The sequence below is a fragment of the Salpingoeca rosetta genome, assembly GCF_000188695.1.
Source record: "Salpingoeca rosetta unplaced genomic scaffold supercont1.1, whole genome shotgun sequence".
NCBI lineage: Eukaryota > Choanoflagellata > Craspedida > Salpingoecidae > Salpingoeca > Salpingoeca rosetta.
Window position 1 is genome coordinate 434,165 of NW_004457740.1, and position 17,594 is coordinate 451,758.

The 17,594-nt window shown below is 57.5% G+C and overlaps 4 protein-coding genes across 4 annotated transcripts in view; 3 read left to right on the plus strand and 1 right to left on the minus strand.

Annotated features, from left to right (window-relative positions):
• PTSG_00097 (uncharacterized protein) overlaps positions 1-2,928 on the plus strand; it is a 3,989-nt gene extending 1,061 nt beyond the window's left edge. The window contains exons 5-11 of the mRNA XM_004998595.1: positions 101-202; positions 431-502; positions 809-997; positions 1,372-1,451; positions 1,704-1,751; positions 1,934-2,046; positions 2,349-2,928. Of these exons, the coding sequence (XP_004998652.1) occupies positions 101-202; positions 431-502; positions 809-997; positions 1,372-1,451; positions 1,704-1,751; positions 1,934-2,046; positions 2,349-2,548 (804 nt within the window). The 3' untranslated portion in view covers positions 2,549-2,928. The remainder of the gene's footprint in view (positions 1-100; positions 203-430; positions 503-808; positions 998-1,371; positions 1,452-1,703; positions 1,752-1,933; positions 2,047-2,348) is intronic.
• Positions 2,929-3,158: 230 nt separating this feature from the next.
• On the plus strand, positions 3,159-10,035 carry PTSG_00098 (TKL/DICTY4/DRK protein kinase; the record flags this gene model as incomplete). The annotated part of the gene is made up of 14 exons (XM_004998596.1): positions 3,159-4,247; positions 4,462-4,615; positions 4,804-4,852; positions 5,246-6,801; positions 6,976-7,158; positions 7,348-7,399; positions 7,575-7,636; positions 7,845-7,954; positions 8,186-8,487; positions 8,641-8,689; positions 8,926-9,005; positions 9,158-9,253; positions 9,429-9,507; positions 9,763-10,035. The coding sequence occupies 14 exons, from the start codon at positions 3,159-3,161 to the stop codon at positions 10,033-10,035; spliced, it is 4,134 nt and encodes a 1,377-aa protein (XP_004998653.1).
• Positions 10,036-10,699: 664 nt separating this feature from the next.
• Positions 10,700-14,412, minus strand: PTSG_00099 (uncharacterized protein; the record flags this gene model as incomplete). The annotated part of the gene is made up of 2 exons (XM_004998597.1): positions 10,700-14,239; positions 14,392-14,412. 2 exons carry the CDS (start codon positions 14,410-14,412, stop codon positions 10,700-10,702), a joined length of 3,561 nt encoding a protein of 1,186 aa, XP_004998654.1.
• Positions 14,413-14,836: 424 nt separating this feature from the next.
• On the plus strand, positions 14,837-17,557 carry PTSG_11543 (uncharacterized protein). The gene is made up of 2 exons (XM_004998598.1): positions 14,837-15,144; positions 15,487-17,557. The coding sequence occupies exon 2, from the start codon at positions 15,510-15,512 to the stop codon at positions 17,361-17,363; it is 1,854 nt and encodes a 617-aa protein (XP_004998655.1). The 5' UTR covers positions 14,837-15,144; positions 15,487-15,509; the 3' UTR covers positions 17,364-17,557.
• The last annotated feature ends 37 nt before the right edge of the window (positions 17,558-17,594 follow it).

The following is a 17,594-nucleotide window of genomic DNA, read 5'->3' on the forward strand; positions in this document are numbered from 1 at the left end:
GCGCTGTGTTGGACAGCGTGTGTTCCTGGCTCTGTTCAGCCCACAGCACTCATCGACACGGTGCGTACGTGGTGTTGGTGCACACGCTTCACTTTGACAGGTACTGATCTACGTCGTTGATGCCAAAGCGATTTCCACGGACAAGAAGAGCGAGGAGGAGGACAGGACGTGGTTTGAAATGTGCATCAAATCCCTCAAACAGGTGCGCTTTTGTGTGTGTGTGTGTGTGTGTGTGTGTGTGTGTGTGTGTGTGTGTGTGTGTGTGTGTGTGAATACGTGTGACTGGTTGTGGGCTGCAAGTATTTGCAGCTTGCAAGTGCTGGTTACTTTCATCCTGACATTTCAACCCGTGTCTGCATGTGTCTGCATGTGTCTGCATGTGTCTGCATGTGTCTGCATGTGTCTGCATGTGTCTGCATGTGCATGACAGCACTCGCCAAGTGCAAAGACGTTTGTGCTCCTGCACAAGATGGATCTCGTCTCAAACTTTGAGCAGCCGAACGTACGTCCTTGCTTCCTTGCTTCCTTGCTTCATTGCTCCAACTTGCACAGCTGCGCTCATCTATCTGCTGCGCGTTCAACAAGCATCGCACAGCCACGCACGTGAGCACAACAAAAAAAAAAAAAAAAGGCAGGCAGACAGCGTTATGATGTCAGCACACGGCTCAAGTGCAACAATACCGCGCAACTTGTGGCAACCGCCGTCACACACCATCCACCCCCACCCACCACCACGACCATCCACCACCCACCACTCCTTACGTCTCACCGGCTCACCGTGCATGTCCGTGTCGACGGCTGGGCGCAGGTTGTGCGGGGCACGGTGGACATGCTGCAGGAGCTTGCGGGCGACCACGAGCTGACGTGCTTCCAGTCGAGCATCTGGGACGAGTCGCTGTACCAGGCGTGGTCCCGCATCTGCACGTACCTCCTGCCGGGCGTCGAGGTGTATCGGGAGAGCCTCAACTCGCTCATCCACGCCATCGGCGCACGCGAGGTTCGTGCCGCTTCTGGTGGTGGTGGTGGTGGTGGTGGTGGTGGTGGTGGTGGTGGTGGTGGTGGTGGTGGTGTGTATGTGTGTGTGTGTGTGTGTGTGAGTGAGTAAGTGTGTGTGCGTGCGTGTGAGTGAGTGAGTGTGCGTGCGTGCGTGCGAGTGAGTGAGTGAGTGTGCGTGCGTGTGAGTGAGTGAGTGAGTGTGCGTGCGTGTGAGTGCGTGCGTGTGAGTGAGTGAGTTTTGTGCAGTGAGCGAGCAACCAGAGTGAGTGTGCGTGTGTGTGTGTTTGCTTTGTTGCAGCCTGTGTGCTTTGTTGCATCTCCTGCGTGTGTCGACAGTGCTCACACTCCGCCCATGCTCCCCGCCATGATCGCCAGGTTGTGCTGTTTGAGAGCCGGACGTTCCTGACGCTCGTGCGCGAATCCCGCGAGGCGGATCCCGCCGAGGACCAGCAGCGGTGCGCACGCCACACCGCCATGCCTCATGCGTGCTCGTGGTGTCACACAGGGGATGGTGGCGGTGGTGGTGTGTGGTGGTGGCGTGGTGCATGGGTATGTGTATGTATTTGTGTGTGCACATGTGTCTATGTGTGCTTGTGTATTCGTCGGTGCAATGGCACATTGGATCTTTCTCTCTCTCTCCCTCGTCTCAGCTCATCGGGTGGACACGTTTCATGTGTGCGCACGCGTGTCTGTGTGGCAATTCACAGGTTTGAGCGCGTGAGCACCATCCTCAAGCACTTCAAGATCACCTGCTTGTAAGTGGCCGTGCTCTATGGTGCGCGTTTGGTGTGTGTGTGTGTTTGCCTGCGTGTGTGTGAATTTTATTGCTTGTTGTGATGCCAACACACACACACACACACGCACAATGCACACACACGCACACAATGCACACCACAAACACAACACAACACAACATACACTGCATGCATACATGCAGGAAAATGCAGACGTCGTTCCGGGAGATGCAGATTTGCAATTCCGAGTTTTCTGCGTTTCTGTGGCCGTTCACGACGAGCACCGTCGCCCTCATCATCCACGACCGCCCAGACGGTCCGCTGCTGTTTTGGGGAGAGAGAGAGGGGGGGGGTTGGTGGGGAGGGGAGGTGACATAAGAGGCATGTTGAAGCGGAAGTGGCGTGTGTGTGTGTGAGTGTGAGTGGATAAGAGGGGCCTGTTGAAGTAGAAGCATCATGCGTGCGCGTGTGGATGTATTTGCGTTTGGATGTTTGTTTGTTGGATGACCATCCCTACTTACACCCTTCTCACAAAGCATTGTTTCGCTCTGTTTGGTTGTCATCCCTGTTTTCGTTCCCCCCCCCCCCCCCCCCTCTCTCCAACCACGATGAGGACAGAGGTTGAGATGGTGCAGGCGAATCTGCAGCTTGCGCGCGGGCACTTTGCGGAGCTGGAGGCGCAGGTGATGAAGGTGCCGCTGCCCGGCGCACACAACTTTGACGACGACGACGACGATGAGTACGACGATGGGGAGAATGGCGAGGAGGGCGCAGAGGGGAACAGCAGTGACGATGAGTACGACGATGCAAGGGACTGAGCGAGGAGGGAAGCAGTAGTAGGCGTGCGTGTTTGTGCGAAGTGTGCGTGTGTGTCTGAAGATGGGTTGAAGGGCAAAGGGGTGAGGTTTAAATGTTTGGTTGTGTGAGAGGGTTGGTTGCTTGCTCTCGAAGTGAAAGTTTGAGTTGAGTGTCTTTCAGTTGGTGCCGTTGCTGTTGGCTTGCGTGGTGGGTTTGTGTATGGGTAGCTGGTGAGTGGTTGTCTCTCTTTTGTGTGTGAGTGTGTGTGGTTGTGTGTGTGGCGTTTTTGTGCAATGTGCAATAAGCCAAAGCAAGCAAGATGGCAGAGGGAAGCCAGGGAAGTAAGGGAAGAGGAGATGGTGAAGGAGGAGAGGTGCAGGGAGAGGAGGAGGGAACGTACAACACACACACGTACAACACACACACACACACACACACACACACACACACACACACACACACACACACACACACACACACACACACACACACACACAAAACAACAAAAAAAATCGCCACACCAACAAGCAACTCAGCACGCAAGGAGCAGAAGAAGGAAGGAGCATGCGGTGGTCGTTGACACCGGCGATGATGGTGGCGATGATGGTGGTCTTGGTGGCGGTGGCGGCAATGCTTGTGCCGCTGCCATCACGGGCCAACCCCGTGTATGCAGCCGATGATGAGGTGGAACTCTCTCCGCCCATGCAGTTCATGGGTGGTGTTAGCGCGCACGCCAGCGCGTCGGCACCGCTGGCCGGCGGGGGTTTTGACCGCCACAGATCCAAGCGCGAAGTTGTGCCAAGCAGCACTGTGAGCACGCCGCTGACCACGACGCCCAACGCCACGGCTGGCGGCGGAGACGACGGCGAAGGTGCAGGTCTTCTCACGTGGCACAGATCGTCCTGGGTGTTCGTGCAGAGCCCCGGCTCGCGCCTGTCCCACACAATGGTTGGCCTGTCTCCACGAAAGGTCAACGGCACCCTGGACTCTGCCGCCAACGGCCGAGCCCTGCTCTTTGGCGGCGAAACAGCGCGGTCGCCCGTCAACGTTGTCCTGAACAACGAGCCGTTTGTGCCCAGCAACGACCTGTGGTTGTTCAACGTGCACACGGCGTCCTGGCACATGCTCGCACCAACGGGCCCACGCCCGCCACCACGAACCGCGCACGTCGCTGACCTCGTCGTCCTCAACGGCCTCGATCACATGTTCGTCTTCGGGGGCATCATCTACGAGCGCGGCAACATCAACTACCGGTTCCTCTCAGACCTGTGGCTCTACAACGTGTCGGAGAACGCGTGGGACAAGCTTCAGCTGGCGGATGGCTCACCACGACCACATCCACGCTCAGGCATGGACGGTGCCATGTGCGGCCCCACAACACTGTACATCTACGGCGGAACCTCCACAAGGGGGTGCACAGTGGACATGGAGGAGTGCCCGACCGATGGGGCTGACGCGCTGATTGTGAAAGAAGACCTGTGGAAGCTTGAGTTCGATGCGCCCGGACCGCTGCAATGGGAGCTCATTAGCACGCCCGCATCGCCGGGCCTGCGCTCGTCCCACTCCATGATATGCATGCGTGACACGCTCTATCTCCACGGCGGTGTGGCAGCGCCCATCCACTTTGCGAACCGATCCGCGAGCTCGTCCCTCGCTGTTGTGGACGATGGGTTCATCTGGACCCTGAACACCACACAGCAGCCACTCAACTGGATACAGGTGCGTGTTGTGTTCTGTCATGTCGTGTCGTGCCGTGTTTTGTGTTGAGTCTCTGTTTCCCTCAATGTTCCTGCTTTCTCTCTCAGTCACACGAACACCCACCCACGCATTCACGCACGCACACACACACGCACGCTCACGCTCACACACACGCACGCTCACACACACACACACACATATTAACGCATGTACGCAATGCGTTCCCATCGTGCAGTCGCCCGTTGCGTATTCGTTTGTGGTGGACGACACGTTCTCCAAGGAGCAGTTTGTGTCGAGCTTTGCTGCTGTCACTGTCCCCTTCTCTGAGAACACGTTTGGTGTTGTTGGCGGCCAGCACCTCGCAACAACCTGGAGACCCTTCATCCTTGGTGTGTGTGTGTGTGTGTGTGTGTGTGTGTGTGTGTGTGTGCGTATGCTGCTGCGTGTGTGCTTTGTGGTCTTGCTCCTCTCGAATACCTGTTCTCCACACACACACACACACACACACACACACACACACACATGCCACTATCATCTCACACTCCATTCTCTCCAATCTCTTTTCTGGCGATTGCAGTGTTTGACATTGACAAGTCTGAGTGGACCATTTTCCCTCCCACCCTCACGTACGTGCAAGGCATGCATTTTGATGCGCGTGCTAGCTGAGGAAGGGAGGGGTTGGGTGGATAGCATACCAAACTCTATGCACAGCAGCTATCTCTCTGCAATGTTGCAATGCACGTTTACACGCATTTACACACATACACACACGCACTCATACACATCTACACAACGCACACATACACATCTACACAACGCACACATCCACGCACACACGCACACACACGCACACACACGCACACACACACACACACACACACACACACGACACGCACATACACGGCCACTCTACATTACACCCCGCCCGTTCGCCCCCCCCCCCCCCACACACACAAAACAACACACACCACGATGCAACCGCATGCACCAACCCCTTGCACGTGTTCCCTCGTCAACAGGCAGCTGCAGTCGTCCTTCCGCGTGTTCTGCGCAGCAACAAACGTGGCCGGCACTGTCCTCTTCCACGGTGGACACAACATCCTCACTGTCCTGTCAGACCTTCATCACGTCATTCCGGAAAACCGGCTCGTGTATCCGGTGCCGCAGCAGGAGTTCCCTGTGGAGCGCGCGTACGCCGCTGTCACGTTTGCCCGCGACCAGAACCTACTGATTATCCAGGGCGGCTTCAACGGCCAGGTGCCGCTCACGGACCTGTGGACGCTGGACCTCACCACCAAGACGTGGGAGCACACCTTTGACCGCAACCCGCTCGGTGCCCGTTTTGGCCACTTTGTGCACGCGCACGGGAAGCACGTCTTCTTTGGGCTTGGCGCCTCCCTGGTTGGCCTGTACAAGGACATGTTCGTGTTTGACCTTGAAACGAAGCAGTGGTCTGACGTCACGCTCAACAACCCGGAGCACTACTTGAAGGAGGACTTGCCTCGCGTCAGCCCCATGTACGCGTCCTACTCCCCAACCGGCGGCAACACGGCGCCCACCACGCACATGCTCTTCTTTGGCGGGCTCAGGCTCGTGGGCATCGACGAAGGGTTTCTGCGGCAGGTGCATTTCATGGGCGACACGTGGATCCTCGACACGAGTGACGTCACGGCCCCGACATGGTCGCGCGTTGACGTGGAGCCTGGCCAGGCCCAACCCATTGCGCGAAACCTTGGCGCCATGACGCCATTCCAGCTGCCGAGCGGCCGCTTGGGCATCTTCCTGTACGGCGGGTTTGCCACGCCCGGCATCGAGGCGGGCACACCCATCAAGGTGCGGGACGTGCTTGATGTCACTGAGATTATGAGCGACGCGTGGGTGTTCTGGGCAGACACCAACACCTGGCAGGAGCTCAATGCCCGCCTGCCTGGCGCGCGCGCTGCCCACTCTGTCACGTTCATCAGCTCCCACATCTTCCTGTACGGCGGGACGTCACAGAAACCGCACAGCGGGGACATCTTGGGCGTGTCGACGGTGATCAGCACCGAAGACACGTGGGTGCTGCGCATGGACACGCTTGACGATCCGAATGCCAGCATCTTCCAACTAGACGGTGCCGACAGCGACAGCGGTGCTGGCGCAGGCGAGCAATCGCGCAGACGCGAATCGCATCCATCATCACCATCATCATCATCACCATCATCATCATCATCATCATCATCGTCGTCGTCATATGTGAGGCAGCGCCGGCAGCAGCAGCGCCCGCTTCCGGAGTCTGTGGGTGCGGCACAATCACTCGACAACTGGCTGCTAATGCCTGCATCGCTCTCCATCCCGCGCGCACACCACTTCATCTTTGGCGTCAACAACTCCCTCCTCGCCTGGGGCGGCCGTGACTCGCAAGGGTTCCACGACACCAACGTGTATGACCTGCGCCTGGCGTGCCTGCCCGGCTTTGCTTCTGCAACTGGCGACTTTGCAGACTGCCAACCCTGCGCTGTGGGCAGGTTTCAATCGTTGATTGGGCAGACGCGGTGCTTTGGCTGCCCACCAGATGTCACCACCGCCTCTGAAGGTTCTGCATGTGTGTGTGTGTTTGTGTATGTGTGTGTGTATGTGTGTGTGCATGTGTATGCCGCTGGCTTGCTTGCACACATGTATTCGTCAATGTTCTTGTGCAAGTGTGTCAACCTTCGCCGTGATTCACCGCCTTGTTGTCGTTGTCACGCGTGACCATTGCCACCGCCAGGCGCGAACAACCCTGTCATGTGCAGCGTGTGTCGGCGCGGCTACTGCCGCCACGGCAGCTGCCACGTGAGCGACCGACTTCTGCCTGTGTGCGACTGCAGCACGGGCTGGTCTGGAGATCGCTGCGAATTCAACCTCGCCGCGTCCATCTCCCTCAGCGTCCTTAGCAGCTTGCTCGGCCTGGGTGAGTTGTGCTGTTGGTGATGTTGTGTGTATGTACATGTGTACATGTGTGTGTGTGTGTATGTGTGTGTGTGCACGACAATGTCACCGCCGCTTGCCCGGCCCGAAATCAATCACGCCACACCAGCGTCGTTCTCGTTCCATGCGACTGACCATCGTGTTTTGACCGCCACTGCTGTCATGTCAACAGTCGGTTTTGCCTACCTCATCCACCGGTATCGCAAGCGCGCAGGCAAATTCAAGTGAGATACCCCGTGTCACATGCTTGTATTTGTGCACGAGTGAGTGAGTGAGTGTGTGTGAGTGAGTGAGTGTGTGCGTGTGTTTTGTGTTGTTGACCTGGCTTTCCTTTCACTACCGACCTTGTTTCGCATTCGTACTCATTCGCGTATGCACTCGTGATTGACCGTCTCTCAGGACATATGCGCAACTGCAGGAGAAATTGCTCGGCGAAACCAAAGAAGAGCTGGAAGAACTCGGTACCCGATACCTGTGCATGCGCTGCCATTCACTCGCTCGAAATGATCTCATGCACACATCCATTCGTCTGAATACTTTGCAGTACCCATGCAGCCTCTTACACCACACACACACACACACACACACACACACTACACACACACACACACACACACACACACACACACACACACACACACACACACACACACACACACGTGTCTTTAGAGCGCGCGTGGGAGATTTTCCCCGACGAGCTGCAGTTTATCAAACGGATCGACACAGCGTCGCCGGGCGCCTTTGGACAGGTTTGGCTGGCAAAATTCTCCGATGTTATGGTGAGTCAAGTCAAGCAAGCCGATGGGTCGATGAACTGCTGTCATTTTGCACTGTTGATGCACGTACAACAGTGCATTTGCTTGTGCCGAGTGTTTCGCTGTTGATATTTTGTAACGGAACATGTACACATGTGTACCCACACACTCTCTCGCACACACATACACACACACACTCTCTCTCGCTCTCTCACACACACACTCTCTCCCTCTCTCTCTTTCCCCGCCTTCCAGGTTGCTGTGAAGCGGCTGAAGCACGAGCTTGAGGAGCTGGATGAGGAGGCGCACGCAGAGTTCATCTCCGAGATCAAGTTCATGCGCGGGCTGCGGCACAAGAACATTGTGTACTTTTACGGCGCTGGCTTCATGAACAACCAGCCGTTCCTGGTGGCGGAGCACATGGCACGTGGTGCCCTGGACACGAACCTTGCCGACAGTTCCATCGACCTCAGTTGGCGCCGCCGTTTGGGCTTTTTGCTCGACACCGCAAGTGGAATGAACTTCCTGCACTCGCTCAACCCACCGCGCATCCACCGGTGTGTGTGTGTATGTGTGTTTGAGCGCATGTGTGTGTGTGTGTCAATGCATTTGCGTATGTGCGTGTGCGTGTGCGTGTTTGTGCGTAGAGACCATGCTTTCTTCCCTCTCATTCTTTCTCTCTCTCGGATTTGCTTGGCCTGTGATTGCAGTGATCTCAAGAGTCCCAACCTCCTCGTCAACGAGTCATGGGTCGTCAAGGTGAGCTCACCGCCATCATTTGACCCAAAACACACACACACACACACACACATACACACACACACACACACACACACACACACACACACACACACACACACACACACACACACACACACACACACACACACACACACACACACACACACACACACACACACACACACACACACACACACACACACACGCACTGACACTGCCGACTCTGCCTCACTGCCTGTCCAACATGAGTTCAGGTGACGGACTTTGGCACGGGCCGTCTCGTGGAGCACTTGCAGGCGGATGCTGCGCAATCCCTCGAACTCACAGACTCCATGTACGGTGCAACTGCCGTTGCGTGTGCGATGCGAAGGCGCTGTTTCTGTAAATGTGTGTGTGTGTGTGTGTGCGTAAGGATTTGTGTCAGTGTCTGTGGGTCATACACCCACAGTGTGACACTCACCCATGTACATTCGCACACACACGCAGGCAACCGACGATGACGTCCAATGTAGGGACGCTGTTGTGGTGTGCACCAGAAGTGCACGCAGGCAAGCTGTATTCCCTTTCAGCAGACGTGTACAGGTGCGTGCGACACGAACACCGTGCAATGAACGATAATGATGTGTGAGTGTCTGAGAACAAACACCGCAGCTTTTCAGACGGTGCAGTTGTGTGGCTGATGTACAAGCCGCTGCTCTGTTCACTCACGCTATCTTCCATTGGCACACACACACACATCCATATGTACACACTACAGCTTTGCGATTGTGATGTGGGAGTGCGCCACGCGTGAACTTCCATTCAACGAAATTGAGTCGCCGTGGGATATTCGCGAAGTGCGTAGCAGCGAGAATAATCGCCGTGCTGTGCTGTTTCCTGATCCTTTCAACGAAAAACACTCACTCCCTCACACACACACACACACACACACACACACACACACACACACACACACACACACACACACACACCCTCACACCCACGCACGCACGCACGCACACACGCACGCACGCACTCAATCTCAATCTCACCATGCCCCGCACTCGTTCACTGCATCGACCATGCCGTGCTCTCATCTTGTCCTCCAAAAGGCCGTTGATGGCGGTCACCGCCCGCCGCTTGTGGACGACGCCCCCGCGGGCTTCAACGACCTGATGCAACGCTGCTGGCACCAGGATCCGGCAGAACGACCCACGTTTGCAACTGCACTCGTCCTGCTCACGGCGATATATGAGGCCATTCGTGATGATGGCTCCACGGGTGTGGCGGCTGCAGCGCCGCGATCATCATCGTCGTCGTCGTCGTCTGTTGGCCGTAAACCCACAAGCAGCGGCTCAGAAGGCGTGTCCTCAACGCATATGTGATAGTGAGAGGCAGTGCGTGTCAGTGTTAGTGCTAGTGAGTGTGCGAGAAAATGGACGTGTCAATGTGTGTGTGCGTGCGTGTGTGTGTGTGTGTGTGTGTGTGTGTGTGTGTGTGTGTGTGCACCGGCAATTGGAGTGGATTGTGGTTGTTTGCGTGTGTGACCAGAACTTTTTGTCCTGTTTTGTGTTTCAGTCGTGGGCTTTTGCGTGTGAGTAGTCAACAACCAAGTACCCCCCCCCTTCTTTGTCATGTCTCTTGTTCCTTTGGTCATTTTCTTCAGCTGTCCTTGTGCATGTGTCATTAAACGAATCATTGCGCCTCCCTCATGAACACCAACGCACATGTTGCCTCCTCGCTCCTTCATGGGCCATATCCAGCTTTGCTTTGTGACCAATCACTGTCATAATTTCACGTACACACACACGCACACATCTTCCACGGTTGCAGGAGTCATTTACACCCTCCCCCTCCCAAATCTACTCGACATGACACACACACACACACACACACACACACACACACACACACACACACACACACACACACACACACACACACACACACACACACACACACACACACACACACACACACACACACACACACACACACGCACACGCACACGCACACGCACACGCACATACACACACATTTCATGTCTTGTCATTCCATGAGCAAGTGCTGCACATCTTCATCAGCATCACTGCGCAAACTCTCATCCGAGTCCTCCTCATCCTGGCTCACGTCCACACGTGCGGTTGCCACCTCTTCGTGTGTACCATCACCAGCATCTTGTTGCCCCACGTGCCATCCTTGTTGCTCTTGCTCTTCCGGTCCTTCTTGTTCTTGGTGTTGGCGTTGGTGTTGTTGTTGTTGTTGTTGTTGTTGTTGTTGATGCAGCAGCTCTTGCTGGTTGTCGTGATGATGGTCGTGGGGAGCAGCCACTTCTGCCGAAAACTGCACCGCTTGCCCCCTTGCCGTTGCTGTATTTGTCGCCGGTGTTGTCGAGGTTGCTGTTGCTTCACGTTCCGTCATGGCGTGTGCGTGCAAGGGCACAGCAGTGCCCGCTGACTTGTCCAGTTGTGCTGTCACTTGCGTCCCCGCTGGCGTCGCGCGGCCGCTGCCATACTTGCCCAGCGTGGACAGAGACGTCATCTGCGAAGCAAAGTGGCGTTTCATCTTGTCCAGGAGCCTGGCGTGCTGCGTCCGGCGATCGCGCAGCAGCTGCTGGTTGCTGGCATACAGTCTGTCCACTCGGTACTGCAGCTCTGCGTACTCGCGTTTCAGCTTCGCCGCCTCCCGCTCCTTGGACGACAGCTGCTGTTGCAGATCGTGCAGCTGGGTGGACGCGTGTTCCGATTCGTCGCGCGCTGCGCGTGCATCCCTCTCCGCATGTACGGCCCGCGTCTCAAAGTGCTGCGCCTTCTCTGCCAGCGCTGACACCGCCTCCTCTGCGTTTCTCGCTCGCGTGCGCGCCACCTGCAGCTGCCGTGTGAGGTCGTCCACCACCGCCCTGTTGGCGTGTGCTGTCCGCTGCGCCTCCTCCTCTGCTTGCTCCTTCCGCGCGTGGGTGTCCGCAATTTGCCGCCGCAGCTGTGCGATTTCGCTGTGCGCGGCATCCCGTGCCACCAGTGCAGCCTGCAGTTGCGTCTCCGCGTCGCTCAGTGCCTCGTTCTTCTGCTTCAGCACCGCCACTTTGCCTCGCAGCTTTGCCGCCTGCTGCTGCAACGCGGCCTGCTCCGCGTTCGCCGTTTGCACGGCCCTGTCCGTCTCCTGTGCGCGTGATCGCAGCGCATCTGCCTCTGCCTGCAGCGCGTGCAGCTGCTGCTCGGCATGCTCCTTGGCCGTCTTGGTGGAGGCAAGTTCCTGCTCCAGCTTCTTTGCCCTCTCCAGCGAGAAGTCGTGTCGTTCCTGCAAGCGCCTGGCCGTTGCTTCCTGCTCCGTCGCCGTCTTTGCCAGGCGCTCAGTCTCCTCCCGCAGCTTCATGTTGTCGCGGAGCGCCTCGCCCAGCTGTGACTCCACCGCCGTCTTCACCCCCAGCGCAGACTGCAGCTCGGCCTTAAACGCCTTCACCTGCTGCTGTACGCCGGCCACGCGCTGCTTCGCGTCGTCCTCGCTGCGCTGCAGACGTGACTGCGCCTCCGAGGCGGCGCGATCAGCCTCCGCCTCGAGCTCTCCCGCCCGGCGCTGGGCAGCCTGCAGGTGCCGCGTCATGTCCGCGTTGTGCCGTTCGAGTGACTCCTTTTGCGACTGCAGCGTTGCGCACTGTGCACGCAGGGCGTCCATGGCGCCCTTGGTTTCCTGCTCCTGCGTGCTCAGGTCATGGCAGCGCGTTTGGGAGGCGGCGACCTGCGAGCGCAGCGCTATCAGCTCCTGCTGGGCCATCTCGTGCTTGCGCGACAGCTGCGCAAACTCCACGGAGATGTTGTCGAGCGCCGTGCGCACCTTGCCAAAGGCGTTGAGCACGGCCATGAGGTGCTGCTGCGGCACCGACGCTGACGACGACAACGAGGCAGTGGTGGAGGTGGAAGTGGACGTGGAAGCGTAGGCCGAGGCCAGCACATGCGCGGGAGGGAGTGCGCGTGACTGCAAGAGCACCATTGTGGAGGGGCGCACGCCATCTGCTGCTGCTGCTGCTGCTGCGGCCATTGCGGCGGAAGCGGATGAGTAAGACCCTATGCTGGGGTTGGAGTTGGTGGCACTGGCGTTGCCACCAGAGTGATGGCTGTACGGCGGCGTTGGTGCTGTTCTTGTCGCTGTTGCTCGCGCTGCCGCTTGCTCAGCCATGAGCGCGTTGTACTGGCGGTCAAGGGCTTCCTCGAGGGCGGCAAGGGTAGAGTGTGCACCTGTCAACTGCGTGGCGTTGGAGTCCAGGGCGGACTGCACTTCTGTGACGTGTTGCGCATGCCGCTGCTTGAGCTCTTCCCTGTCCTTGGTCAAGTCCTCGACAAGCTTGATCTTGCTGGCGCGGACCTGCGTGAGCTCCTGCTTCAGCCGCGCAATCTCTTCCTGCAGTTGCGTGCGGTTGTGGAGCAGGGCGCGCACGGTGTACTCGGTGGACCGCGCAAAGGCTGCGGCTGCGGGGCCGTCTGGTTTCATGGACAGGGACGCAGGCAGCGTCTGGGAGAGCGGATCGTGCTGGGCTTGCTGCTGTGTGCTGTCGTGGCGTGCCGTCGCTGCCATGAACGAGGAGGAGGAGGAGAGGTTTGCTGTCGACTGCACTGGCATCATTGTTGAGGAACGCCCTTGCTCGTCAAACCCAAGGGTGGTGTTGTTCAAGTGTTGGGTGGCAGCTGGCGTGGTTGCGGTTGCTGCGAAGGTGTCGGATGCATGTGGCAGCTGCAGCTGCTTGAGCATGCGCTGGAGCTGGGCGACGCGGGTTTTTGCGCGGGCAAGGTCTGCGTGGAGGGCGGCCTTGTCGTCGAGGGCCCGCTGCAGCTCAGCGGTGCGGGTGGAGGTGGAGGACTTCTGCTCCCTGGCCAGGTCTTGAAGCTGGGCCTCCAGCTGCTGCATGGCCTGCTCACGCAAGTGCGCGTCGCGCTCGTAGCCGGCCCGCACGCTGTCGAGCACGTCCTGCTTTGCGGCGAGGGCGGAGTCGAGGAGGTCGATGCGCTGGTTGAGGGCGTCCACCTCGGCCTGCAGCGTGTCTGCGCGGGCAGTCTCGTCGGCGAGGAGCTGCTGGTGTTGCCGCTTCTGGCGCTCCATGGCAGCCTCGAGCTGTTCCATGTCTGCAGCGTGGCGTGCCTGCATGGCATCCATCTCGCGCTGCAGGCTGTGTCGATCGGTGCCATTGTCCCCGAAATCATGATGTGTGGCATCGTCGCCATTTGCGGTGCGGACGGCGGACGACAAGAGCCTGCTGGTGTTGCTGGCTTTGCTTCTTGGGGATGAGGCAGGGTCCATTGACGCTGTGGTGTCCATCACATCCTGCAGCAGGCTGGTCATGAGGTCGGCGGTTGTTGTCGTTGTAGTTGTTGCTGCTGCTGTGTCGCCATCCATGTGGAGGTGCCCGCCGTGGTGTTGCTGGTGGAAGAGCACTGTTTCCTTGAATGCGTCGATGTGGCGTTGTAGCTGGTGGCGGTACCTGGCTTCCATGTCCTGCAGCTCTTGTTCGTGCGCATGTTCCAGGTCTTCAAATTGTTTTTCGTACGCCTCTCTCTGCGCCTTTAATCGCTGCTGCAACCGTTCCACCTCTTGCTGCAGCTGTTGATGTGGTTGTGGTTGTGGTTGTGGTTGTTGATGTGGCTGTAGTTGTGGTTGTGGTTGTGGTTGTTGATGTGGCTGGTGCTGTATCTCCTCGTGTCGAGCAGTGTGACCGTGGTTCTCTTGCTGATCATGCCGTTGCTGCGCCTCACCGTGTCGAGCAGTGTGACCATGGTTCTCTTGCTCCTCCTGCTGCTGCTGGATCTCGTGTCGACCGCCACCATCATCACGACTGCCGCCACTGTGGCGACGACTGCCGCCACCACCTTCACTGCTGCAGTTGTTGTCGTCTTCCATGGTTGTCACAGTCAGTTTTGAAATGGGTTGAATTTCAGGCCACCACTGATTTCAGCTTTATCGTCTGATTTCAGCTTTATCGTCTGATGTCAGATGAGCAACTGACATCAGTTTTGCGATATGGTGGTAACGAAGAAGGCGCTGTCTCACTGATCACTTCTTGTCAGAGCAAGCGATGCGTTGTGACATGTCGTGACGACACCGTGACGTCGAGTCGAGTCCTTGCTGCCCACTGCCCAGCAACAGCCCACCCACCACAAGAAGCCATCATCATCATGCGTGTCTTGCATTGTGTTTGCTGTTGCTTCGCCAACTCAAAGTTAGTTGCTTTGACATCTGCATGCGTGTTTGCTTCTGCACCGAGCTCTGCATCATCAGCATCAGCAGCCATAAGCAACGGCGCTGGACGCTTGCTTCTTGCTTGTTGTTGGTGTGTGGCGTGAGTGGTTGCTGTGCCATTTTATCCATATCCACCGCACGTGAAGCATCGCCCAGCAACACCGCTTTTACCCGTGCCACGTCCCCCGCATATCCGCACATCACCCCAGCAACCCACACACCGGTGACTTGGCACCCTCTCTCATCTCCGTGCTCACCCCCCGAACAAGGTCTCCAGGCAACAGCGGTGGTTGGGGAAGGAGGCGCAGGCGCGTACGACTTGAAATGCCATTGGATTCGTTCGTTCTTCTTGGGCGGGAGGAGGGGTGTTTGGGGTGGTTGTTTGTCGGGTGGATGTTTGTCGGGTGGATGTTTGGGGGTGGATGTTTGGGGTGGAGATGTTTGGGGGTGGATGTTTGGCTCGAAACGCAGCCACGTGCATTCACCCTCGCCACACGCACACGTTCACACCCTCGCCACACGCACACATTCACACCCATTCATTCTCACACACTTACACTCCCGCATACACATGCTCACCATGGCATCGCTTCCAAACCCAATCATGGCAGGTTGAGACGCGTGATCGTGAAGGATGACGATGACGATGATGGCGTCCTTCAATACACGCTGCTGCTGCTTGTTTCCGTTGCTGCTGGCAGTGGTGCTGGTTGTGATGACACCGCTTGCACAAGCCAGGCCCATTGCTGCTCGGCACCGCCGCGAAGTGACCGCATACTCTCTGGAGGAAATCGGTGCGGCTGGATCCAACTTTGTGGTCGACCACTTTGGCGCCCTGCCTGGCGTGACAGACCCGCGGCGGTACACAACCGCGTTCTCCTCCTCCGCCACCATCGCCGTCATCAACGGCGTCACTTCCCTCACGCCATGCATTGCCGCGTGCGAGCTTGATTCCGAGTGTCTCGGCATCTTTTACTGGCACGTCCCAAACGGCGACGTGCGCTGCTATCTCCTCTCGGACCTGGGCACGCCCGGCGGCATCACCACTGCCACCGTCTCCCTCAGCCTGCGCCGTTTGTTCCCCACCACAAGCAGATCTACAAGTGCAACAACGACCACCACCACATCAACCACATCCACAACTACATCAACCACCACCACAACCACCACAACAACCCCAACCACTACAGCAACCACAACCACAACCACCACTACATCCACAACCACCACAACCACCACAACTACAACCACAACCACCACAACCACCACAACTACAACCACTACAACCACAACTTTCGGGACACCAACAGTGTACGACATCATCCAAACAAAGCCGCAGTTCTCGTACCTGCTGCAAGCTGTGCAGGCCGCAGGCTTAGAAGCGGCACTGCAAACAACACCACACATTACGTTCTTCGCACCAGACAATGACGCGTTCGAGGACGCGTTTTCCCCAGCGGAGCTGGCAAACCCATCCCTGCTGGGCAGCCGTCTGGCAACCATGCTGCTGGGCCACGCTGCAACTAATCGATACACGGTATACGGGCTGTTTGTCAGTAACGGCGCGGTGCTGCCAACGCTGAATGGGCAGTCGTTTCTCTCTGTGGTCGTGAACCTCAACCTCATCTACATCAACGGCGCGCAATTGGTTGATGGCAACTTTGTCGCCTCCAACGGCATTGTGCACGAGATTGACGCCGTCCTACTCACCGAGCTTCTCACCACCACGACCACCACGAGCACCACGACCACCACCACATCGACAACGACGACCACAACCTCAACCACAACTACAACACTGCCCGGTTCAACGACAACCACCACAACCACGACTGCAACCACGACTACAACTACCACCACAACCACGACTACGACTACAACCACAACCACGACTACGACTACAACCACGACTACAACCACGACTACAACAACGACGACAACGACGTCCACAACGTCGAGCACATCCACAATGACACTGCCAAACCTGGTGTCCTTTGTGAACAGTGACAGTCGCTTCAGCATGTTTGCGTCCCTGATTGATTCCTCCTTCTTGGAGCCGACCCTGAGCAACCTTGGGCAGCAGTTTACGTTCTTCATTCCCACAGACGAAGCCTTTGCCAAGGTGCCGCCAGCGGTGCTTGCAGAGCTGCAGAGCAGCCCGCTGGAGCAGCGCCGCTTCATCTTGTACCACATGCTCCCTCGCCGGCACACAGCAGCCACACTGCGCCACGTCGCCCCGCACGTGTACACGTCACTGGTTTCCAGCGAACCCAACCTGCTTGTCAGGAACATTGGCGGCGTGCTCTCTGTCAACGGCGCAGACATTGTGGCAGAGGACATTGAGTTTCAACACGGCCTCATCCACGCCCTGGACCGCGTCCTCTACCTCGACTACACCACAACCACAACCACGACGACCTCCACGACAACCTCTACCACAACCACCACAACCACGCCCGTCCCAGCCTCCAGCAGCAGCGTCATGTGACGGCGTTAGCGCTAGCCTGGGGCGTGTCGTTTCCTTGCGTTGTTTCCTTCCAATCGAGTGTTTCGTGTCATCACAACGTACCTTGTGTCAACAGTCCTCCTCTTCACACACACTCCCCCCCCCCCACACACACAGAAAAACCTAACCTCGGCTCATAAACCTTGTGCCTGCAAGCAAGCAATCAGAAACAGAGGATGATGACAATGCTGCTGCTGCTGCTGCTGCTCTCTC